General features: G+C 35.7%; 1 protein-coding gene across 39 annotated transcripts in view; it reads right to left on the bottom strand.

Annotated features, from left to right (window-relative positions):
- RIMS2 (regulating synaptic membrane exocytosis 2) overlaps positions 1-26,317 on the bottom strand; it is a 608,892-nt gene that overhangs the window by 283,529 nt on the left and 299,046 nt on the right. For 23 of the 39 annotated variants that reach the window (XM_059874477.1, XM_059874476.1, XM_059874482.1 and 20 more), the window contains 6 exons: positions 12,373-12,440; positions 10,462-10,581; positions 8,255-8,354; positions 6,751-6,874; positions 3,833-3,879; positions 182-294 (listed from right to left, as the gene is read on the bottom strand). In XM_059874477.1, coding sequence (XP_059730460.1) covers positions 182-294; positions 3,833-3,879; positions 6,751-6,874; positions 8,255-8,354; positions 10,462-10,581; positions 12,373-12,440 — 572 coding nt within the window. Of the gene's footprint in view, positions 1-181; positions 295-3,832; positions 3,880-6,750; positions 6,875-8,254; positions 8,355-10,461; positions 10,582-12,048; positions 12,258-12,372; positions 12,441-26,317 lie in introns of all 39 variants that reach the window. The other 16 variants (XM_059874470.1, XM_059874473.1, XM_059874468.1 and 13 more) reach the window with 1 other exon arrangement.

Here is a 26,317-nt window from a genome sequence, read left to right on the forward strand (position 1 = left end):
AGTATTCTGTTAGATAATTATAATTGAATTTAAATTAATTAAAATTACTAAGAATGACAAAGTTGATGGTAAAAAGCACAATTATATTCTAAATAGGACTTGGTTCACAAAAAAATGGCATCATCTAGTAGAAATACTACTTGCTATCCCAAAAACAGAAATTAATCTAGTGAATACATACTGAAAGTTGTCCAGATAAGAACTGTGGAACATCCCTCAACATGCCAGGACTCATGGGAGATGTAACAGAAATAGAAGGACGATCCATTTTTTGAGATTCGAATGAGCTAGAACCTGAAATGGCAATTATACATAAAGAATAACAACAATGACTCTTCATTAGTATTTAATAATCTTTACCATATATCTTAAGTTATTTTTAATACCTACAAAATTCCATTATATAGACCTTTTTCTTAGCCACAATGTTCTAAATATACTTAAAGGGTTTCTTTAAAAGTGTAAGTGCAGCTTAGGGATTCTTGAAAGACCAAGGGTGAACCATTTTCTGTGCCAATTATAGTAGAGACAGACCTCAGAACCTAGTTACTTCATCTGTTCTGTGTTCTAAACTCATATCTTACAATAATATACTATGGGCTTCCTAGTGGCTCAGACGGTAAAGCGTCTGTCTGCAATGCAGGAGACCTGGGTTCAACCCCTGGGTTGGGAAGATCCCCTGGAGAAGGAAATGGCAGCCCACTTCAGTATTCTTGCCTGGAAAATCCCATGGACCTGGAGCCTGGTAGGCTACCGTCCATGGGGTCGCAAAAAGTCAGACACGACTGAGCGATATTATACAATAATATACTAGGAAATTTTAAAAATAGAAACTTAAGAAGGAAAAACCCAAGCCAAAACTTAAATCAATAAAGCAACTCAAACATGGTCTAAACTTGTAATGCTAAAAACGTAATTACTAGAATGTTAACTGTGAAAAGTTTTCAGCAGTGGTTTCTAACCATATCTGGAAGAATATAATAAATTATATGGGTAAAAAGAAAGTGAGGAGCTATGAGAAAAAGATATAGGAGATCAGGAAAAGCAGAACTTCAATACCTAGAAGTTATATGTATGAGTTTATTTGTATGGAGAGGAATGAACAAATTGCAAAGTGAATAAAATGGAGCTAATGAGATACTGACAGAATTAAATGCCTGGAATTCTGGGCTGCAAATTTTGGCACTAATAAAATATCCATGCTAAATTTTTATGAGTTAGGTAATAAAAACTGCATTTGAGAAAGATGTCTTTACCATTCATTTAAAGTTTCTGAATTGAGCGAGATGAAAAATAGTTAAGAATAAGTGGAATTCAATAAAATATAAAAGAAGAGGAATGACTGGAAAATGGACTGAAAAAGAATTGAGGCAATGTCACAAAATTAGAAAATGAGGACTCAAATTAATTAGATAAGGAAATTTCCAGATTAAGGAAAAGGGGGGAACGTTAAGATTTCAAGGGTTATAACCAGATATGGTCCCCTATGTCTTGTTCTCTGCACAGGACAGAGCAGATATTCCCTGGATGCAGAACTCTGGAGAAGTTCTGTGTGTAAAGGAATGGTTGGAGAAGTTAATTTGGAACCTGTCACAGTGACCCTGCGACACCACAAAGACATCCAAGGGGAAATGTAAAGCAGGTAACAGATGTGCAGATGGGGCCAAATGTCGAGTAGATATTAGTGTTAGAAATTAAAATGCAAACTGTCACCCTAATTGGGGTCCTAAGTGGATAGTATTCACTTCCAGAGAGAATACAGTGTAAAATGAAGGGGGAAACGGTAAGCCTTGGGATCAGAAGTAATGGTGATACCTTCATAGCATTTAGAAGTGGAAAGAATACTGCCTTTATATTAAGAAATAAGCTAAGCTTCAAGTAACAGGAAGACAGACACTTAGAACATATTCTTCAATATTCTTTAAATATCCAGGGCTGTAGGGACAATGATAGATCATTTTGATAATGTAACTTAGGAGTCATGTGGCAATTAAAATTATATGAAGAGAAAAACTTGCTGAGGAACTAAAAATAGAGGTTAAGAAACAGGCCTTGGAGAAAGCTACTCTTCCACTTCTAAAGCAAACAGGATTCAATCTTATTTGAGAAAGGACCCCTGCCCTAACAGAAACAATTTCGGAATTGTAGCCTAGGGGTTTTTCAAATAGCTACAATAATATAAAGGATTCCATACTGCTTATATAATATCTGGGTGATGTAAGTGAATAAAAGTTTTACCTACATCATAGACTGCTGTGAAAATTAGTATAAGTAACAATATCAAGCACAGTTCCAGGCATCCAAAATAGGAGTGATGATGATGATGACATTATATATAATGATAATTATTATCATTATGCTAGCACTTATAATTTTATGTGATCATAATATTATTTTGGATAAAATAATTTAGCAACCAGCCAAAGGTACTAAAGCAAATCTATCATATAATCAAATTTTAAAATTTAGAGCTAAGGCATTCCAAAATGACTTGACCTCTCTGGTAAAGTTTTTCTTTTTTTTTTTTAATTTATACTCATAATTATAATATAAATGTAAAAAAAACCATCTATTTTAATAGTATTCTGTTAATTGACATGTGTATAAAGAATCCAGTCACTTCTCACGACCTTCATTGCAACCACCATGGTCTAAGTTACCGTTGGCTCACCACTCAAATACTGAAATAGCCTTCTCACTCTCTCTCTGCTTTCACTCTGTTTAGTCTATTTTCAACATAGCACCCAGATTGGAAAACATGTTTCTCCCCAAAAACATCCTATGTAGCTCCTGATTTCCCTTAGAGTGAAAGCCAAATTCTTTACAGCGCCTCGTAAAGTCTCTGCAGTTTGGCTGCCCGTGACCTCCCTGTCCTCCCTCCTGCCGTTCTTCCCTTTGCTCACTCTTGCAGCCACAAGTCTTTTTGCTTTTTCTTAAATGCATCTTAGGCTTTCCTGGCTTAGCACCACTGAACCTCTGCCCACTGTACCCGAAAAGCTTTTTCCTCAGATTGCCACTCTGTCCAATCTTGCTCCAATTCTTCCATCTCAATGTGTCTATCCTGATCAACATATTTCAGACTGCAACCCTCCTCTCTTCCTTCACAACATGCCTTTCTATTAATCAGTCAATGAATTGGAAAAAATTTGTTTGCTTAATATCTGAAAGTAGCACTCAAACACAAGTAATTTAAAATGTCTATGTAATTTTTAAATGTCTATATAATATATAAAATTGTAATAATTTTAACTTATATTTGCCTAAGATATTTAATATCTGAAGTAGCACTCAAACACAAGTAATTTAAAATGTCTATATATTTAATGTTATTTCAACTTAAATGTCTATTGTTCCATTACTACTTTGTTAAATCAGAACTATTACCCATTTTCTGAAAATATAAATAAGATATATATGTAATTATTCACTAGATTGTCCTCAAGATTCCCCACACTTACTGAGGATTAGGTTACAAAGCAGTAAATTTTAAAATTAGGTGAAATTTGGGGAGAGGGTGAAATTTTGAGTAGTGAACTTACCTAACTGTGCATTTGAAATATCTTCAGTTTATAGTAATATACCTTACTACAGCTATCTAAAAAATACATGGTAGTTAAGACAGTGTAGTTTAAAAAAATCATCTTAAGATATAGACTCTTGTACTTTTTCCCACAATAACATGAAATAATACTAAATCTTCCATCTTTATACAACTGCAGACTTGACAACAGTACTATTATATGTCTTACTTTGTATTAATAAAGAGTTCATTTGACTCAGATGATGAACGACTTTATTAGTGACATTTTCTACTAAAATAAATGAAACTTACTGGACTCCAGCTGTGTGTGTGTGCTGTCAGGTATTCTAGGTATATCTCTGAAACGACAGAAAAAGAAAAAAAAAAAACAAGAAATTGTTTAAAAAGTATTAGGAACTACTATTATGACAATTATCAATCTATATTATAACAGGACAATGCAAAATGAACAAAACTGTGTATGAGAGAAGCATTATATAAATAAGGAGAAAAAAGTCATAGCACTCGTAGAACACAATCAAAGTTCGCAGGGCTGACTCCTACTACTTAAAAAAATGAAAAATTACATGCATTTGGAGCAGATTTATGAAAATATACAATTCATTTCCTACGTGTTTTACTATACAATTTTCCATTCAAAAAATTTCTATACTCAAAACAAGGTAAGTTTTAGAAATATATTTTAATTATACTCTACTCTTTACATTGTACCTGCTGTTGTTCAAATCATAACATTGAAATTCAAATAAAAATATCACCAAAATGAAAATTAAAATATTTGGATTGTGACTGAAATTTTTTTAAACATAATAATTCTACTAAGAAAAAAGTAAACATGTTTTTATTGGACTTAACATAATTGCTCTGTATTGCATTTACACCTAAAGTATGTACATTTTTGTTTGAGGTTTGCCAAGGAGAAGGCAATGGCACCCCACTCCAGTACTCCTGCCTGGAAAATCCCATGGACGGAGGAGCCTGGTAGGCTGCAGTCCATGGGGTCGCTAAGAGTCGGACACAACTGCGCGACTTCACTTTCACTTTTCATTTTCATGCATTGGAGAAGGAAATGGCAACCCACTACAGTGTTCTTGCCTGGACAATCACAGGGATGGGTGGGCTGCCGTCTCTGGGGTCGCACAGAGTCAGACACGACTGAAGCAACTTAGCAGCAGCAGCAGCAGCAGCAAGGATGATATACATTAATGGCTAAGCTCATTCAAAAAGTTGCATCAATAATACTTAAATATTAAAAAAAAAAATGTGATTGGAGAATTCCTTAATACCAAGAAACAGATTTGATTAATACCTTAAGGTAATAGTTTAACCATATAGCAAAACTATGAAAAGACAAAATAAAAAATAGATACAATTTCATGTGGTAGATTCATTACTTTTGAAAGGAACATTTCAAAAATTAAGTTACCAATTGAAGTAATTTCCTTCATGAAAATTTCCTTCATGAAGCAATTTCATCATGAAAAACTCATATAAATGACTTAAAAACTAGGCATTAGTATTCTATAAGAAGGAAAAATTTCCAGTTTCTACCCTGGAATACTTTTACACCAGACATTCATTTAATAATTCACTGCCAGTTTATATATTTTTCTATTGCTTTTTTAAGTTATAGGTTTCTCTTTTACATTGGCTTAGAACACAAGCTTCTGTAAAGGAAATACTCCTGTGGTATTTCATGAGTATTTTTAACATAATTAAAAAGTAAACATAATTATTCACTAGATTAAAAAGGATTATATTTAAAATAATAATAAAAATAATAAAATGGTTAATAATAAAATAATTATTTAAAAGCATTATATTTATTGCCAATTTAAAAAAAGTCAAAGAGTAATTGATGTTTGCTTACTTTTTATCTGTTAACTTAAAGATGTTCATTTTTCCTTAAGTGGTTGCCTCCATCTAGAAACAGTGTGCCCTTAACCTATCTCTTATTTTTACATTAAATCTCCGTTTTGGAAAAAACATAAAATGCATAGAATATAGCTGATTCTTGTGCAATGTACAGAACCACAGATTATGAAACTTCTTTTGAGAATAACTGTTACTATAGTCCCCTTCTGCTAATCCTTTAGCTATCTACTGAGTTACTAAGATAATAAAAATTATCTTAAATATTTAAAAAAAAATACAGTCCATGGAATTCTCTAGGCTAGAATACTGGAATGAGTAGTCTTTCCCTTCTCCGGGATCTTCCCAACCTAGGAATTGAACCCAGGTCTCCCACAGTGCAGGCAGATTTTTTTTACCAGCTGAGCAAGAAGGGAAGCCCAAGAATACTGGAGTGGGTAGCCTATCCCCTCTCCAGGGGATCGTCCCAACCCAGGAATCGAACTGGCGTCTCCTACATTGCAGGCGGACTCTTTACCAACTGAGCTATCAGGGAAGCCCTAAGAAAAATTATAAACACCTAAATTTTCTTCCTTTGTAATTAACTATATATTCTAGCATGATCAGATAAAAAGATGTCATTTTTGATAAGGTGTTTTTAGTAAAGGAGAAAAAAGCACTGTCCTCAAAAAATTTAGTTTTATAAAGTAATCAGATATTATTGAATTGCATATTACAAATTGTTTAATAGTAGTCAATTTTATGACTTCCCAGTTGGTGCAGTAGTAAAGAATTCACCTGCCAGCACAGGAGATAGGAGTTTGATCTCTGGGTAGAGAAGATACCCTAGAGGAGGAAATGGCAACCTACTCTAGTATTCTTGCCTGGAAAATCCCATGGACAGAGGAGCCTGGTGAGCTACAGTTCTTAGGGTCACAAGAGTCAGACACAACTGAATGACTGAGCATGCACACACAGTCAAATTTACACATGTGTAAAGTGTTCAGCAAGGAGATGCAACCAGTCCATTCTAAAGGAGATCAGTCCTGGGTGTTCTTTGGAAGGAATGATGCTAAAGCTGAAACTCCAGTACTTTGGCCACCTCATGCGAAGAGCTGACTCATTGGAAAAGACTCTGATGCTGGGCGGGATTGGGGACAGGAGGAAAAGGGAACGACAGAGGTTGAGATGGCTGGATGGCATCACCGACTCGATGGACATGGGTTTGGGTGAACTCTGGGAGTTGGTGATGGACAGGGAGGCCTGGCGTGCTGCAATTCACGAGGTCGCAAAGAGTCAGACACGACTGAGCGACTGAACGGAACTGAACTGAACTGAAAGTACTCAGATTAACTCACCCAATAGGCCTTGAAACAACAAGCTCCACCTGTGGTTCAGGTTTGGATTCCAGGATGATGTTATATACTTCTTCAAATGTGGCTCCTTGTAATAGTCTTCCATTCCACTCTAGTACTTCATCACCTGTGGTGTGTGTCAGCAATGATAATCTTAGAAAGAAAACCTAACTTCACAAAATGCACTCGAAACAAATGCAATCTCAAACTGCAATCAATTTTGTAGAACACAAGCACCGTTATGGAATAAGAAACATACTGAGAACAGCTCCAATGGCATAAAATATGATGACTGGGATGATTAGTAAATTTCACACAAAAGGACAAGGAAAGGCCAGAGGAAAAAATAACGTAAAAGTCATCTCTGTGATTTCTGGAATTGTTTTCAATAGTGTCCTGTCCCTGAATAGTTGTTAGTTGTTCCTGCAAGGGGAAGCAAGTTGGGAACAACCTACGTCTCCAACTTGGTGACATCACTCTTGTCTGTGATTTCTTAATAGAAATTACAATTCTAGAAACTATCATGATCCGTTGCCTCTTTGAAAAATGTATAACTCTGTATTCTATGATCCTCAATATATATGTAGTTGAGCACTTGTCTAATCTCTTTTACGAAAAGTTTAATACTGACCATTCACTGGATCTTCTCCAAGGCATTCAAGGATCTCTTCAATAGTAACCATTATCATAGACATAAGGAGTGACACATTTCAGGAAAAACATATTTATCCATGAAATTTGCTTTCTAAACTATACTGGAAGTGCTTCAAAAGAAATAAGGCTTATGGGAAACAAATTATGCTAATCTGAGATACAGACTAGGAATATCCATCAACAAAAAAATAAGATCAGTAAATATAAAAATCTTTTATCTACTGTGACTCAAGAACTAATAGTTACAACTTTACATTGATGAATAAAAATTAATATATAAGTTAAATGAACTTTTGGTTACAAGTGAAGTCACTTCCAAATGAGACAACTTTTTCATAACAAAGGTCTGTCTAGTCAAGGCTATGGTTTTTCCAGTAGTCATGTATGGATGTGAGAGTTGGACTGTGAAGAAAGCTGAGCACCGAAGAATTGATGCTTTTGAACTGTTTGTGTTGGAAAAGACTCTTGAGAGTCCCTTGGACTGCAAGGAGATCCAACCAGTCCATTCTAAAGGAGATCAGTCCTAGGTGTTCTTTGGAAGGAATGATGCTAAAGCTGAAACTCCAGTACTTTGGCCACCTCATGCGAAGAGTTGACTCATTGGAAAAGACTCTGATGCCGGGAGGGATTGGGGGCAGGAGGAGAAGGGGACGACGGAGGATGAGATGGCTGGATGGCATCACTGACTCGATGGACGTGAGTCTGAGTAAACTCCAGGAGCTGGTGATGGACAGGGAGGCCTGGCGTGCTGCGATTCATGGGGTTGCAGAGAGTTGGACACGACTGAGCGACGGAACTGAACTGAACTGAAGTTTAACAGTTTAAGTGTAAATAACCAAAAATTGAAACCTACCTGGTCTAAGATGTCCTACAGTATCAGCTAAACTTCCTCTTTTAACTTTGGTTATAAATGCACAGAGCCGACCTGATTCAGTCATCTTTCCTCCTACAACCTGTTTAAAAGAAGAAAATGTTAAAACAGGCATATTGTTCAATTGAACACAGTTGAAGATTCAAGTAAAAAATAACTAGATAATTTGCAAGTTTTGAAACTATAATTTAATATGTTAAAATAATTTTAAAATAATATAGTGTTATTATTAGGAACTGTGTATATGTCAAGGACAGACTCTTTACATACTCCAAATATTTTACAATTTAAGCAATTATTTGTTGAAAATGTTGCATACCTTAGAAACAATTTATAATTTCTGCCTTTATTACAGAATTCTTACTTTTGCCATTTCTAAAAATATGTTACTACACAATACTACATAATTACATATAATTACATTAACATTTCTAACTACAAATTTCTAGTTATAGATGTCAAGTATCATACTACATATTTTGTTACTTTTACTATAATTATGATATCTTCTAAAATTTTTATTAGTTGGTAATCTTTGGGGCACATTGATAACATGCATGATGATGATGGATTTTTCCTGAGAAAATTACAAAATTTACTTAATCTCATCCAAATTAATGTAAACTTTAGACCATCTGCCTCCCAATTTTTCTGTTTCTATTAACACATGTTTCAGAAAAAGAAAAAAACAAAGGTTATCATTAATGCAGTGGAATCATATGTGAAGCTATAAGACTAGTCTCCTAAATTAATGCTTTGATTCTCAGAACTGCCAATCAATCAATATATCAACTTTGTAGCAAGTTATGCAAAAACTAGTAACTAATTTCATTGACTAGATTTTTTTCCCTCTTCTCAATTGACTGAATGACACAGAATTTAAAAATTATTGATTTATCTTACTCCATTTATTTATTCCCCAATTGCAGTGAATAACAGTCAGAGGCAGTTCAGTTAACATTAACTAATTATTCAAATGTTTGGTTCTGAAAATTACATGTATAGATAATATGGGCTGAAATCCCTATGTTAAGATATTAAAACTTTCTTGACTTAATAAATTTTAATAATAATTATACTGACTATAATTATTATTATTGAAATCTCAGAGTGCCAGGCACAATACTAAATGTTTGTATATTGCTTTATTTAATCTTACTAGATAATAATTCTCAGTATTATTATCTCCGCTGTACAGATGAAGGATCTGAGGCTAAGAGAAGTTTAGTTGCCTAATGTCACATAGCTAGTAAGTGCTATAAACAGAAGTCAAGCCAAGGCATCCCGACCTCTATACTAAACTGCAGTTCCAACTCTACACTGGGCAGATCTGGATTTAATTCTCACCTTCATCACCATCTTTGAGACTATGAGCAAGTTACAAGACCTTGCTAAGCTTATTTCTTATCTGAGAGTCAGTAAAATGATAAAGTGTTCAGATGAGTACCAGCCACACGGCAACCACCCAATAAATGATGCACAATTTTATTTACCATCAAAATTTTCAAATATCTCTTCCTGGATTCTATACAACTACTTCTGTAGCAATGATTCAATTCTAAAACTCTCTTCGTATTTCAGTTTTTAATTCACTTTACGGATACACAAAAAATCAACAGAGCCTTCTTTGGTGTACTTAAATAATTGTCTGGTATTTTACAGTAAAATACAAATCAGCATTTACATTAAATCTCCTAACATAAGTATTTCTGAGTTTTTAGACTTCAAACTTTATTCTCTTTCTCTCTCTCTCTCTCACACACACACAAAAAAAACACATACATATTTTGCTACGCTAATACAAATTATATTCCTATGTAATACATGTTATATTTCCCACATTTGCACATTTAATAATTGAACAAAGCTATCATTTTAATAGAATATAAACACATACATAGACTTGAAGGACAACTACAGGTAAAATAAGCTTGAGCACTGTATTTAGAATTCAAGTATATAATTCAAGTTCTATTTTCCAAAATTAAATAAATATGTATTATTGTAAAATAATGGCAACTTCTTAAATAACACTTGGAAATGAAAAGTTTTCGAAAAATGAGTGCAAATATTTAGGAATTCTTGAAAATGGAAAAAAAAACACTAAGTTGGTATAGAGTTATTATATCTTTTGCTTTTCTGATAAATCTATAAGGAATATAGAACATCTCACATATTTCATCACATACCTTCAAGCCAAGCATTGCTCCTGAATCTCGAGGTACACTTCCATCTTTTAAACGCTTATTTAATAAAATGCGACCAATTAAACGATCTCCATCTTTAGATGGCTGCCACGTCACAGGGTGCTGATATATTGCATCAATAAACACAAAAATTAATGTTCTTTTATGACAAATGACCCTTTATTGTACAATCTAGCCAAACTTGCGATTTCCAAAGTGTTATGATTACACAAATCAGCTTTCAGTCAAAATATTGATCAAAAATTTAATAAGATGATAAGATTATGCTTATAATCTTATTTTAATATCTCAAGTTTTTTTAAAAAATCAGTTACTTCAAATTCTAACATGCTCTAACACAACACTGAAGTTATACAGTTCTAAAAAAACTGATAAACCTTAAAAATATATGCACACTCTAGTTTAATTATCTACATACTACAGATTAAAAAACCATAGGCAGAAAAGAGACTCTAATTCTATGCAATTGGATTCATTTAAAAATGAGAATTTAATCTTCAAACACTTCTAGAAGACTTTGAAAGACTTTATTACAGTAAAAGTTAAAAGGTCAAGCTAAATTAAAATAGAAAACTGAAGAGGGTTTTCTTGAAATAGGTTTCTAGATAAAAATTATTAAAAATACACAGGGCTAGGTAACTTTCCAAATGAATGCACATGGGAGAAACAGGTCCAATTCAAACATGAGGACAGATTACATTGCTCATTTTTTGGAGATTTCTTGACTCTTTCAGGTTTCTGAACTATTTGATAATTCAATGGTACTGTTAAACACTGTTCAACAACCTTGAAAATATTAGTTTTTCTCAAGCCTTTTCTAAATCATGACACAATTCCATTACATGTTATATGTCAAATAACAAAGTAAATGATTTGTGTAATCACAGTTCCACAGTTATCTAAAAGTTAACATGCACATCTTCATGCAAAATTTAGCAGGCAAAAGACAAGTTCCAGTAAATCACATCTATATGATAAAAAGATTTCAAAAGTTTCACTATACTAAAAGCAAACAATAAATACCAAAGCAGATGGCAATGGCTCTAATACTAATTGACACTACATTAAAATGCTATGACAATAAAACAAAAGAGCAAAATGACAGTGAAAGGGAAAAAAGAAAAACAACTTTTTCTGTGCAAACAGACCCAATTATCTCCCTTTTACCTGGGATTCAAACTGTTAATAATTTAATTTTCATCCCAAGGAAAATATATGCAAGCAGTCAAATAAGCCAATCCAAAAAAAAATTCTTTATATTTGTGGTTTATAATAACATTACCAAGTTCTTTCAAGCGACCATAAACAAAACATTCTATTGTTCCTAATTTTTATTTTCATTTACTTATTTTTTGGTATGCCGTCAAACAACAAAAACAGCAAAGCAAGCAAGAAGTACTTTGGTTGATCGATTTGTTTTGGTTTTGTTTTTCTTTTCTGCACCTTAAGAAATGCTATATTGACCCCTGAAATGCCCTGTCCTTTTATTATGTTCTGTTTGAATGAGTGACAGAGAGCAAACGAAGACCAAATGAGCAGGTTAAAAGGCAGGCTCCACAATCTCAGTACCTTATCACTATGGCTATGCTCCTCATTAAGGGTTGTGCTACTACACGTATCTACCCCAGAGTCCTTAATCTGAGGCTCAGACCATTCCAAATCCTCTTCCAAAGAGTGGCCTCCAAAGTACATCATTTTCTTTTGTCTCTCAGACCTGGTGTTAGAGTCCGACAAAACTGCCTGCTCACTAGTTTTTCTTTTTCCCTTTTGACTGTCCCCTACAGGTGTGGGATAAAAAAAAAAGATACAAAAAGAAAACATGCAAAGGTGTAAATCCAAAAGGAAAAGTGAAATGATAACAGAAATTAGATAGTAAGGCCCCACATGTCTCACCAAAGACATTGGGGATGCCTCACTGCTATGCCAAGACGTATGGTCCAACCAGTTGTGATCCACGTCTCCTGTGAGAGTCAGACAGACAAAAGAGGGAAGTAAAGGAGACGGCGAAAGAAAGGGCAGACAAAGACATAATCAACATTTTAAACTGTGTGATCCCCTCTAGTTTGAAGTACTTTATCTGTAAGCACTCACTATATATACCAAGAGAAAGCTAAGATTTCAAGTGAGTAAACTTATAGAATGCAGAATACTTATGTACTCTAGACAAATCCTACAGAACAAAACTGCTGAAAGAAGAGAAACAGCTACTAATAAACAGGAATATAAAGGAAAAAAATTATATATTCTGAAAAAAAGAAAAAGACTTTCAGCAATGTCTGTTACTCATGCTATTTTTTTGATGCTGGCCTACAGACATGAGTATGTCCTCCAAAGATTAAGATGCATTTTAAAAATTAAACAGTGGATTGCTAATAACCACTATAATGAAAAATTAAGTAATTAAATGTTTCTGGAATATAGTATGATATTCTTTAATGCTGAAACCTCCTAAAAATTTTGATTAAAAAAAAGAATTGGTTACACAAAAGATTAAATCTATATGAAAATGACAAAAGAGGTTCACTCAACTTCTGTTAGTAAATATAAACTTCCCTTAAATATCATGAATTACTTGATATTATTTTGAAGCAATTTTTCAAGTTTTTTTTTCAGAAATCGCATTCGTCTAAAAATAAATTTTCTACTCAAATAATTTTTCAGATAATTTATGTAATTGGCAACTCACAATAAATATCCATTTCTCAAACTTATGTGCTCCTTATTTGTCTTACCTTTGGAAAAGAACTTTTTCAACTATATGTGCACATCTTGTTAAGCTCTATTCATATTTTCATTTATTTAAAAATATTTACTAAACACCTTCATATTGCTGTGCATTGTGCTAAACCTTAAGGTAAGGGGTAAAACAATGAGACATTCAGCAGAATGGAGATAAACATAAATAAATCATCAGTGTCATATAGGATGTGCAAAACACTGTAAGAGTATAATAACAGTTAATTTAGATTTTGGGGTCAGCAAACACCTCTAAAGAAGTGATGTTTGAGAACAGAAATATGCAATCTATAAAGGACAGATAAAGATACAGGCAGATGGAAAGCGGAGGAAAGCATTCCAGGAAGAAGTAACAAGATGGCACTGCACAAAACACCAATGGAACACCAGTGTGTCTGAACCAAAAAGAATGAGGGCAAATGCGGTGCTGAGACTGCAGAGGCAACACAAATCAGCTTAGAGAGCCCTTCTCACACCACATTAAAGATTATGAATTTCAGTCACTGAAGGATTTTAAGCAAGATGGTGACATGATCTGATTTACATTTTAAAAAGATGAATCTAAGTACTAAAGAGAGATTGGGTTGGAAGACACCATGAGTTAAAAGACAGTTGTAATAACTCACAACGGGCGATTATGACTTGAACATAGGTGATGGTATCAGACATGGTAAGTAAAGAGGAAACTGAGAGATGCTTTAGGGGTATAAATGAGAGTGTTAAGCAAGACAAGCATCAAGGATAACCCTCAGGTTTCTGACATTAATAACTAAATGGAAGTAAAGACCATTTATGAGAAGGAGAAGCATTTTTTAGTGAAGGGAGAGAAAAGAGTTATTTTATTTCATGGAATCTGTAAGATTCAAACACATTAAAATGATAAAATATGCATCTTAGGTATTATTCCAAACACCTATAAGTTATTCAGGAACTCAGTTAAATTATAATAAAGCTTAAAGGGAAAATCTGAGCTGGAGACATAAATTGGGAATTATTAGATCATTTGATCTAGGAATAACTAGATCATTTAGGAAGAGAGGGTAAAATAAGATATGAAGAGGACCCAGAATGAATTCTAATAGAGTTTGATTCGAGATAAAGGAATGAGAGAGACTGAGAAAGACCATGCAAAGATAGAAAAAAGGAGGGAGGCAGAGACAGAGGTCTCCAGACCAAATAAAAACTGAGTTTCTTAAACAGGAGGAGAAAACAGCAATAAAATGATTTCTACATGTCAGGTAAGATAAGGAACTGAAAATTATGCATTTGATTTGGCAACATTAATACCAGGAAGGATGTTAGAAAAAGCACTCTGGATAGAAGGATGAAATTGAAACCAAACTGAAGTAACTGAAGAATCAAAGAAAGATGAAGTAGAAAAATTCTGTGTAGATGACTGGTTCACAAAATCCTTAAAATAACATAATCAACATTGCCCAGGGACTTGTTAAAAATGCAAATTCTTGGGTACCACCTAGATTTAATCAGAAATTCTGTAGGTGTTTTAATAAGAAATTCTGTAGCCTTTGTTTTAACAGTCCACCGGGTGATTATGATCTCACTGTTGGAGAACAACAGGAGACAATTTTTTTGAGAAGTTTATTTGTAAAGAATGATAAAGCTGTACTTTCTAACATGCCCAAAGTTCCACTGGTACAGAAAAAGAACCCATTCTTCAACCTGTAAACTAGAGAAGTGCTTCCCAATCTTTTTCATGGCACAAATAGACAAAGAGTTTACAGCTACCCAAAACCCTGAGCATATCTGAATCTCAGAAAACTTATCACTCTTTCAAAATACATTATTGTTCCACAATAAAGCACTGATAAATCTCTGAATTGGAATAAAGATGGACATCATAAATAATCATTTTTGACCGCTTTATGTGAAGATGTGAGAATTCAGCTTGCAGTCTCACTTCTTCCCCTGTGCCTGCAAACTACCGAAACTGCAGAGAGAGTTTTTCCAAGAAATCAGCCATGTAACCATTTGAAGCTAAACTGAAAATATGTGACTAAAAAAAAACCAAAATTGTCACAAATGGTAAGCCATCAGTAAACATTTCTTACATGAGTAAATATTGGTGTTACTTTAAGAATTAAATAAGGTTATCAGTGCAAAACATATAGAAAATAATCCTCAGGACTGCTAGCATTTAGATAATAATACTTATCACTTACTATTCTTATTTTATTTAGCTTCAAAGGGCACAACTAAGATAATAAAATGTCCTTCCTTTAGTAGCAGTACAAAAATGTACTGTTTAACTTTCTAGCTCTAGAACAAGACATGGAAGACAAGAGGACCAAGTGGAAATTTTAGAATGTTTTGAAAAATGACTGAAATTTAAAAATCAAACGGATGGATTCAACAGCAGAATGGAAAGGACAGAGGAACAACAGTGAACTTGAAAATAGAACAGAAATTACACAATCTGAAAAACAGAGAGAAAATAGTAGAGTAAAAAATAAAATAAACAGAGCCTCAGGGACTTCAGGGTTTATAATCACATAATTAAAATAATGAAAGATTCATGCCATCATAGTTCCACGGGAGGAGAAAGATGGAGTTGGAAAGTATTTGAAGAAACAATGAATGAAAATTTCCCAAATTTGCAAAACATGTAAACCTACTAATTCAAGAAACTCCATAAGCCTCCAAACAAGAAATATGCAAAGAAATTTGTGCAGAGATACATCATAAACAAACTAGAAATTAAAAACAAACTGTTTTGGTTTTTTTTTTTTTTGGAAACCAGCAAGAAAGAAACAACACCTTATATAAAGGGGAAAACCAATTCCAAAGACAGTGATAAATTTTCTCATCAGAAACCTTGAAGGCCGGAAAGAAATGCCACAGCGTTTTTCAATTGTTTAAATAAAAGAATTGTCGACTCTGAACACAAAACATGGTGAAAATATCTTTCAGAAATGAATGAGAAATAAAGACATCCTCAGACAAAAGAAAACGAAGAGAATGTGTCACCAGCAAACTTACCCTAAAAGAATGGCTAAAGGAAGCTGTGGAAACTAAAACAAAACAAAAAGAAGGAACCTGACAATATCAAGAAGGAATAAAAAACACGGTAAGTAAAACTATGGGTAAATACAATAGGCTACCCTCCTCTTTAGTTTTCCAAATCATGTCGATGTTTGAAACAAGAAGTATATATCATCTGATATGCGTTTCAACACACATAGAAGAAATAGGTAAGATAATTACATTATAAGAAGGGAAAGGTAAAAGAAATTAAAGTATGTAAGGCTTCCACTTTTCTCTCTGACTAGTAAAATGTCAACAGCAGCAGGATGTAAGTTACACATATGTAATATGCAGATTCTTTACCAGCTGAGCCACCACGGAAGCCGCATAGTACCTACAGCAACAACTAAATAAAATTCTTTGCAAAGAAATACACTGAAAAACACTACAGATGAATTAAAATGCAATTTTTAAAAAAAGTTTAAATAACCTATAGATAGCAAGAAAAAGAAAATAAAAAACAGACGAAACAGAAAAAAAAAAAGGCAAACAAGAAAAATGCAGACCAATCCCCTCATGAATACAGATAAATCCTTAGCAGAATATTAGCAAATGTAATTCAGCAATATATAAAAAAAAAATATATATATATATATATATATAAACACTCTGACCAAATGGGACTTTTTGCTGGCATGCAAGGCCGGGTGAATATTAAAAATCAGTGTGAGCTGTCATATAAGTTAAAAAAAAAAATCGTGATCCTATTAATTGATGAAGGAAAAAAAATCAGAATAAGAAAAACAGAAAACAAGAAATGAGGAGAACTTGCTCAAATAAATAAAGGACATCAACCAAAAACTTACAGCTAAAATCATATAGTACTCAAAGGCAAAAGGCAAAGTGCTTTATATGAAGAGAAATTTCATGAAAAAGAATATCTCTATTTGTAATAGTGAAAAAGTGGAAACAAGCAAAATGTCCTTTAATAGGCAAATGGCCATGTCAATGTATGGTGGAACCACTACAATATTGTGAAGTAATTAGCCTCCAGTTAAAATAAATAAATTTATATTTTAAAAAATAATTGTGGTATAACTATACCATGGAATTTTACTTAGTAATAAAGATGAAAAAACTATTGATACATACAACACAGATGCACCTCAAGAGCAATATGCTGAGTGAAAAACAATCACATGCCACATGATTTCATTTATATAATATAAATAATAAAACTGGAGAATGAACTAGTGGTCAGCACAGGGTAGGGCTGGAGGGGGAGGGAGGAAGGTGTTACTGTAAAGGGGCAGCATGAGGAAGATCTCTCTGATGGTATAGTAGCTCTGTAACTTTGTAACAGTAGTGCTTACATGAATCCACGTATGTGATAAGATGTCACAAGCCTATACAAATACATTGTTCCAACGTCACTTTCCTGCTTTTGATATTCTATGCACAGTATCATTATAGAAAATGTAACCTTTGGGGAAAACTAGGTAAAGGGCACATGGGATCTCTATGCACTACCTTTGCAACTTTCTGCATACCTATAATTATTTCAAAATTAAAAGTTAAAAATAATGTGTTGCTGCCTTCATAGGTATTGATAATTCCATCACCGGCAGAATTTAAAGAAAAGCTGGAGTACCACATGTCAGCATGATGTAGAAGAGGAATCAGGGTTTTAGAAAGTTACATTAAAAGAGCACTAGGACTTTCCCGGTGGTGCAGCGGATAAGAATTCACCCGCCAATGCAGGGAACACGGGCTCGATCCAGGAGGATTACACACGCCCCAGAGCCACAAGGCACAAGTGCCAGGACTGCTGGGCCTGCACTTCAGAGCCCACGGGCGGCAACTACTGAAGGCCACGCCCCCTAGAGCCAGCGCTCCGCAACGAGAGAAGCCACGCGATGAGCGGCCCGCACACAACAACTACAGCACCCCCCAGCGGCCTTAACTAGAGAAAGACCACGGGTAGCAACAAGGACCCAGTGCAATAAAAAAATAAATAAAAATTTAAAAAGAGAACCAAGTCTTACTGAACTGTAATATTCAATGATTCAGAGTATATCATGAGAAACGCTGGGCTGGAAGAAGCACAAGCTGGAATCAAGATTGCCGGGAGAAACCAAATCATCCCCCCACCCCCCTCCCACAGAGTCCAAAAGACTGTTCTATACATCTGTGTCTCTTTTGCTGTCTCGCATACAGGGTTATCATTACCATCTTTCTAAATTCCATATATATGTGTTAGTATACTGTATTGGTGGTTTTCTTTCTGGCTTACGTCACTCTGTATAATCGGCTCCAGTTTCATCCACCTCATTAGAACTGATTGAAATGTATTCTTTTTAATGGCTGAGTAATACTCCATTGTGTATATGTACCACAGCTTTCTTATCCATTCATCTGCTAATGGACATCTAGGTTGCTTCCATGTCCTGGCTATTATAAACAGTGCTGCTATGAGCATCGGGGTACACGTGTCTCTTTCATTTCTGGTTTCCTCGGTGTGTATGCCCAGCAGTGGGATTGCTGGGTCATAAGGCAGTTCTATTTCCAGTTTTTTAAAGAATCTTCACACTGTTCTCCATAGTGGCTGTACTAGTTTGCATTCCCACCAACAGTGTAAGAGGGTTCTTTGGAAGGATTGATGCTAAAGCTGAAATTCCAATACTTTCGCCACCTCATGCAAAGAGTTGACTCAAATGACTCTGATGCTGGGGGCAGGAGGAGAAGGGGATGACAGAGGATGAGATGGCTGGCATCACCAACTCCATGGACATGAGTTTGGGTGAACTCCGGGTGATGGACAGGGAGGCCTGGCATGCTGCAATTCATGGGGTCGCAAAGAGTCAGACACGACTGAGCGACTGAACTGAACCGAAATATATTTAAATATAAAACCTGATGAAAACTAATCAAAAGATTCACATTGCATGTAAGATTTTCTCCTTCAAATATCTCTACTGCAAAACATAAACTAACCCAATAGTACATGTTTGTGTTGTGTGTGTTTGATGCACAGAGGAAAACAGTTCAGATATCCTATCTGTAATATTTTTCCTACAGTCATTAAATGAATACAAGAGTTTATAAACTGTTTTATGTCACAGTTTTTCATTTGCTTAAGTTAATAAATGTTTTCAATTAAATCACATACTATACAAAGGTAGTCTTCAACATCTTCATTTTAACTTAATCATGTTTATAAAATCACAGCATGTTGTAACATAAAGAGTTTTATAGCTGGAGCCACAAAACCTACATTAAACTATTGGCTCCACTCCTTATTAATTTTATGACTTGGGCAAGTCACACAATACATTAGGCCTCATTTACTCATTTGTATAAAAAGAGATTAATTGTGACATCTTACAGATTGTTGAGAGGCTTAAGTAAGATAATGACTGTGAAAATGCTTGGCAAATTATAGAGTCATCCCAGTGTTGATGATATCATAACCATCTTTATCATTATGAAAGTAAAATAACCATAACTTTCATTCTAAATAGAAAGGGAAATTTATCTATGGCCCTTTTATTTTTCCTCTCATTTTTCTTCTTGTTATTTTACTTTCTTCCTCAGCTTGTCAGGCTATCTGTGTTGGCATTTTCCAACAAGAAACACTGCTTCTGTAAATGTTAATAGGCTTGAGTGATATACAGGTCCTTTAGTCAAATAAGCTTAGAAAACTCTGGATCAAATGTAATTAAATAGATGTTTTGAGTGCAGAATTTTCCCTATAATAATGACAATATACTTCTTTACAAGAATTATGTTAACACACAGCTTCTGCAGACTTAATTGGAACACTAACTTTTCTCACAGGACAAGTGTTACAAGAACTATATTTTGATCCATAATGCTGAAACCATCCGGCAGGGTCATTTTTCCCAAGATAGCCATTAAAATTGGTAAGACTGAAGTTCTTCAAGTCAAGCAAAATTGTCCTTATTAAGGGAGACTAATAGCCCAAGTTATTACAAGGTTATATATATTACAAGGCCGTATATTTTCACCCTGTTTATTTAACTCATATGCAGAATATATCATATGAAATTTTGCTGGGCTGGATGAAGCACAAGCTGGAATCAAGGTTTCCAGGAGAAATATCAATAACCTCAGATATGCAGATAACACCACCCTTATGGCAGAAAGTGAAGAGGAACTAAAGAGCCTCTTGAAGAAGGTGAAATGGGAGAGTGAAAAAACTGGCTTAAAACTCAACATTCAAAAAACGAAGATAATGGCATCTGGTCCCATCACTTCATGGCAAATAGATGGGAAACAATGGAAACAATGAAAGACTTTACTTTCTCGGGCTCCAAAATCACTGAAGATGGTGACTGCAGCCACGAAATTAAAACGACACTTGCTCCTTGGAAGAAAAGCTTTGACAAACCTAGACAGCGTATTAAAAGTAAGAGACATACTTTGCTAACAAAGGTCCATCCAGTCAAAGCTATGGTTTTTCCAGTAGTCACGTACGGGTTTGAGAGTTGGACCATAAAGGCTGATGTCGAAGAACGGATGCTTTTGAACTGTGGTGTTGGAGAAGACTCTTGAGAGTCCCTTGGACTGCAAGATCAAGCCTAAAGGAAATCAATCCTGAACATTCATTAGGACTGATGCTGAAGCTGAAGCTTGAAAATTTTGACCTCCTGATGCGAAGAACCAACTCATTAGAAAAGACCCTGATGCTGGGCAAGATTGAAGGCAGGAGGAGAAGGGGACGACAGAGGATGAAATGGTTGGATGGCATCACCGACTCAATGGACATGAGTTTGAGCAAGCTCTGGGAGATGGTGAAGCACAGGGAATCCTGGTGTGTCACAGTCCATGGGGTCACAAAGAGTCAGACAATGACTGAGCGACTGAACAACAATAGCCCAAGTTAAAAAAAAAAAAAAGTTATACACAGAGGATATTATTGAAGGCAATGGTTTTCATGCTGCATGGAGTTACCTCAGAGACAACTATGGGGTGAGTGTGGAGAACTGAGTCTAAGGTGGTGCCCATAACCCCCACCTCATGTCTTTGTACAGGATCTGTGACTTGCTCCTCATCAAGGTGGTGGAATGGCTAAGTGGTGGTATTTCACTCTTATGATATTAGTAAAATATCTGCCTAAAGAGTCAACTTGCTCTAAGACTCCCTTTGCCTATTCAGTGAAGTAAGCAGTCATGATGAAAAACCCACATGGCAAGGAATAGGAGGCAACCTTTAGTAACCACGGGCACCATCTGGGAACTTCAAGCGGCATCCAGTCACAAAGAAATGAATTTTGCCAATGAGTCTCATTGAATCTGAAGTTAGATTCTCCCCTCATCAAGCCTCTAGGAACACAGCCCAGCCAGCAACCTGATTGGAGCTTGAGACCCTAAGAAAAATACTTAGTGAAGCTATGCTGAGACCCCTGAACAACAGAAATTGTAAAGTGGTAAATATGAACTTGAAAGCCACTAATTTTCTGATAGAGTAAATTTTAAATTAGAATAATTTTAACTTGCATCTTATTAATGCAAATCTCATTTAATGTGTTAAATGAGAAGGAAAGGAGAGCAATATAGCTACCAAAAGAAAGCATTATGACCCGACCCAGGGATTGAACCCGGTTTGGTCTGCATTGTAGGTGGATTCTTTACCAGCTGAGCCACCAGGAAAGCCCATCATACATACACTGATGATCTCCAAATCAATGTACCCCAAATCTAACTCCAGATTAGAATATATACTAGGTTATCACCATCTCCATTAGATACATAATAGGAAAATCAAATTTAATATGTATGAAACTGGACAGCTGATCCTCCCTGCCCATCCCCCCAAAACTGTCTGCTGTAATTTCCTTATGTTAATTAATGGCAACTCTTTCCTTCAACTTACTTAGGCAAAGATCTCTGAAGTAATCGTAACTTACTCCTTTCTTACTGTCACACCCACCTGTAAACTACCAGAAAACTCTGGTGGCTGTACTTCCAAAATACATCCAAAATCTGACTACCTCTCTTCACTTCCACTACTACCACATTGGTATGAACAGCCATCACCTCTCATGAGCAATTGGATTAACCACCTACTGCTACTGCTAAGTCACTTCAGTCATGTCTGACTCTGTGCGACCCCACAGACGGCAGCCCACCAGGCTCCCCGGTCCCTGGGATTCTCCAGGCAAGAACACTGGAGTGGGTTGCACTTCCTTCTCCAATGCATGAAAGTGAAAAGTGAAAGCGAAGTCACTCAGTCGTATCCGACTCTTAGCAACCCCATGGACTACGGCCTACCAGGCTCCTCCGTCCATGGGATTTTCCAGGCAAGAGTACTGGAGTGGGGTGCCATTGCCTTCTCCATAACCACCTAACTGGTCTCCTTAAATTCATCTTTGCTCTTCTCAACTCTGTTTCCAATACAGCATCAAGAGTAATCCTCAAAAGGTAAATCAGATCAAGTCATCTGGCTTCTCAGCTCAGTTAGAATGAAAGCCAAGGTTCTTGAAATGATATACAAAGCCCTACATGATCTGGCCTCTTACTATTTTCAACCTCAGGTAATCTGCCTATTTTTTTGTTTAACTGTTGTAGCCTCTGGTATATGTAGAAGTGCCCGGAGCATAAAAATCAGTTGAATAAATTAGTTGATGAACTGAAATATCAGGTCATCATTTTCACACTTCTTTATGCAGTAGAGTCTCTTTCTAACAGAACTGCCAAATACAAAAGTGACTAAGAGCATAATCTGGTGGAAACAAACTCAGAGATCCCAGATGCTCACCCATGTGCAAGTGCCCTCTGATCCTCTTTAGCAGTTCCAGAAACACTACCACACAAATCTGGTGCTCTATTTGGCATAGTTTTTAAAACACTGAGTCTATTTTCTTTATTTTTAAGAGGAAATAAAAGACCAGAAAATCAAATAACCTTTCTATGATTACAATGGGATCACTGGAAAAGCCTGGAAAAGAAATGGGTGTGTGTATTTTCAACTCATTGTTCCACTATACCACATTGCTTCTCTATTTAAAAAAAAAAAAAGGATAATTAATAAATCCATCAACCACACTAGCTCTTGAAAGTCTTATGAATTTCTTAAGGGAAGGAAATGGCTTTTTTCATCTTTGCCCCCCTCCAGTGTCAAGTAATGTCTGCTGCTGCTGCTGCTAAGTCGCTTCAGTCGTGTCCGACTCTGTGCGACCCCACAGACGGCAGCCCACCAGGCTCCCCCGTCCCTGGGATTCTCCAGGCAAGAACATTGGAGTGGGTTGCCATTTCCTTCTCCAATGCATGAAAGTGAAAAGTGAAAGTGAAGTCACTCAGTTGTGTCCGACTCTAGCCACCCCATGGACTGCAGCCCACCAGGCTCCTCCATCCATGGGAGTTTCTAGGCAAAAGTACTGGAGTGGGGTGCCATTGCCTTCTCCGTAAGTAATGTCTAGCAAATAGTAAGTGATCCATAAAAACTGTTTTTACTGACATAATGGGTGAAGTCGAATGTGTAGAATGACCACCCTGTCCCCATCCAATACCTTCTTTGTTCTGCGGGAAAATTCTATTCAACTTTCTAAACTCAATGCACATAGCAACTCCTTTGTAAAGCCCTTCCTAATAAGTCAAGTTAGAATTATCTCTTCCTTCTCCAAATTATATCAATATCTCATATTTAATTATTTCATATATATCATACAATATTCCTCATTTGCTTACATGCTTATCTCTTGAGCAGAGTCCTACTGTATTATCTTATACATAGCACTTAGCACAGCAACAGGCACACAACAGGCATGAAATACATTTTTTTCATATTGAAGCGTATTTCATATGAAGAGTCCCTTGGACAGCAAGGAGATCATGGGGTCACAAAGAGTCGGACATGACCTCAGCGAATGAACAACAAAAACAATTTACTAAGCATACCTAAAAAGCATTATTATTTTATATATTTATAAATATTTGAATCAGATTTTAATCCATTATTATTATTAAAATTCTACATTAATTTTTTTTTACAAACTATTCCCCCAAACTTTTAATTTACCCTTTTTTCTTTCTAGTTCTACATGCATATGTCATTTTAACATAGCAGACATAACTTTCAATTCAGCTTCTGTTTACAGAAGTTTACATTATTGCCTGGATAGTATTCTTTGTGACCACAGTCTCCATAATTATCCAAATTTCAAATAGATTTCCGTGATATGGTACTTAAATTTAACAACCTGCTTCCCAGGGTGAAAACAAGACTTGTTTTGTAACGTCTGTCTATTTCCATAAACCAAATACTTTCACTTAAGCCAATTTTGACCTACCAATACTAAGTCATTGAATGTGGGAAGAGATGCAAACAATTGGCTTTCACAAGTTGGTACCAAACAACTCCAGCACTTTATTTCTGGACAGGTGGCTTTTTTTTTTTTTTTTTCCCAGTTTTGCACTATTATAACCCTTACAATAAATACTTTTGGCAGGCATAATTGGCTCTCTATCCAACAATCACTTTCTGTCCCCTTAGAACTGGGAACTTAAGCCAATCTTGATAATTTCAGCACTACTGTCAATGATTAACTGGGAACTGCGTGAGTAACAATTATGGCCCCAAAACATATGAAGTATACAGAGAAGGCTTCTAGAAAAATTTCCCTCAGTTTCCAAAGGTTATTTGAGTACAGAATGCTTAAAATTGTTATACCCCTCTCATAAAAACAAGGGGACAATACTCAGAACAAAATCTTATTGGATGTTTTTGAATATCATCCATATGAACCTCTCAGAACTGCACTCACTCCTCAAACTGCCCCAAGTGTTGCATATTCAGTGCTCATGGCAGAGTCCTTTATGTAAGAAGTTATGGTCCCTCCCCAGGGGGCAGCTATGTGGAGCCCTCCTGGCTCCTGCCTCAACTAGGTCATCCTTACAGATCTACACCCGCTTCAAACTCCAGTGGGTTTGGAGAAGGTTTACCTGCTCAGAGTTTAATTTCTCTTCCATTATCTTCCTGCCCTTATATCCTCACAGGTATTGTTACTAATTTATCAAGTTCTAACAGTGGTACCGACTGCCAGTGCAGGAGACATGGGTTCAATCTGTGTGTTGGGAAGATTCCTTGAAGCAGGACATGGTGTAGTATTCTTGCCTGGGAAATCCCACGGACAGAGGAACCTGGTGGGCTACAGCCCATGGGATCACAATGAGTCGGACACGACTTAGCAACCAAACAACAACGACAGTGGTCACTATAGCAGTCCCCAGTGGACAGATCTGGCCTCTGGAAGAACTAAGATTCCTTGGCCTGTGGGATTAAGAACTGTCATTATAAGCCTACTGGAAGTCTCTGAAAACACCCTCCCTAACTGGTAAAGATTAAATAAAAAATAAGGATGTAAGATGATTCACCCTTATTTTTTAACACATTAAGTTCCAATTTTATTTCATTTTGTATTTTATTAAAGTATAATTGACTTGCAATACTGTATGAATTTTAGGTGTACAACTTAGGGATTCAATATTTTTATACATTACAAAATGATCAACACAGTAAGTCTAGTTACCATCTGTTGCCATACAAAAAATTATTACAGCTTTTTTTACTTTATTCCACATAGCACTCTATGAAGAAGAAAATTATGTAGTTGAACCCTGCCTGAATTCCAGATTCACAAAATCATGAAAACAGGCAGGGAGGAACTTCTGGCTTAGTGGCTTGAAGTGTCAACTAGTTCCCTCACAAAAGTTCAAGTAGAAGCCAGGATGAAATTGTCAAAAACAACAAATGCATGGCTATGGAAATCAAAGGCTCGTTAAAAAATTGAAAAAAATGCTACAGTTCCAGATAATAACAGAAGCCTTCTCGCCTAGGGCTGCCCCCACAGCCCCCTTCCGGTATAGTATATTTGCCCAGGTGGTCCAGTCGTAAAGAATCCGCAGGTCAATGCAGGAGACGCAAGAGACAGTGTTACGACCTCTGGGTCAGGAAGATCCACTGGCAACCCACTTCAGTATTTGTGCCTGGAGAATCCCATGGACAGAGGAGTCTGGAAGGCTACAGTCCATGGAGTCTCAGAGTCAAACCCAAATGAGCACGCATACACACAAAGGATCAGTAGCTTTAGCAGTGTAAG

The sequence above is a fragment of the Bos taurus genome, chromosome 14 (assembly GCF_002263795.3).
Source record: "Bos taurus isolate L1 Dominette 01449 registration number 42190680 breed Hereford chromosome 14, ARS-UCD2.0, whole genome shotgun sequence".
NCBI lineage: Eukaryota > Metazoa > Chordata > Mammalia > Artiodactyla > Bovidae > Bos > Bos taurus.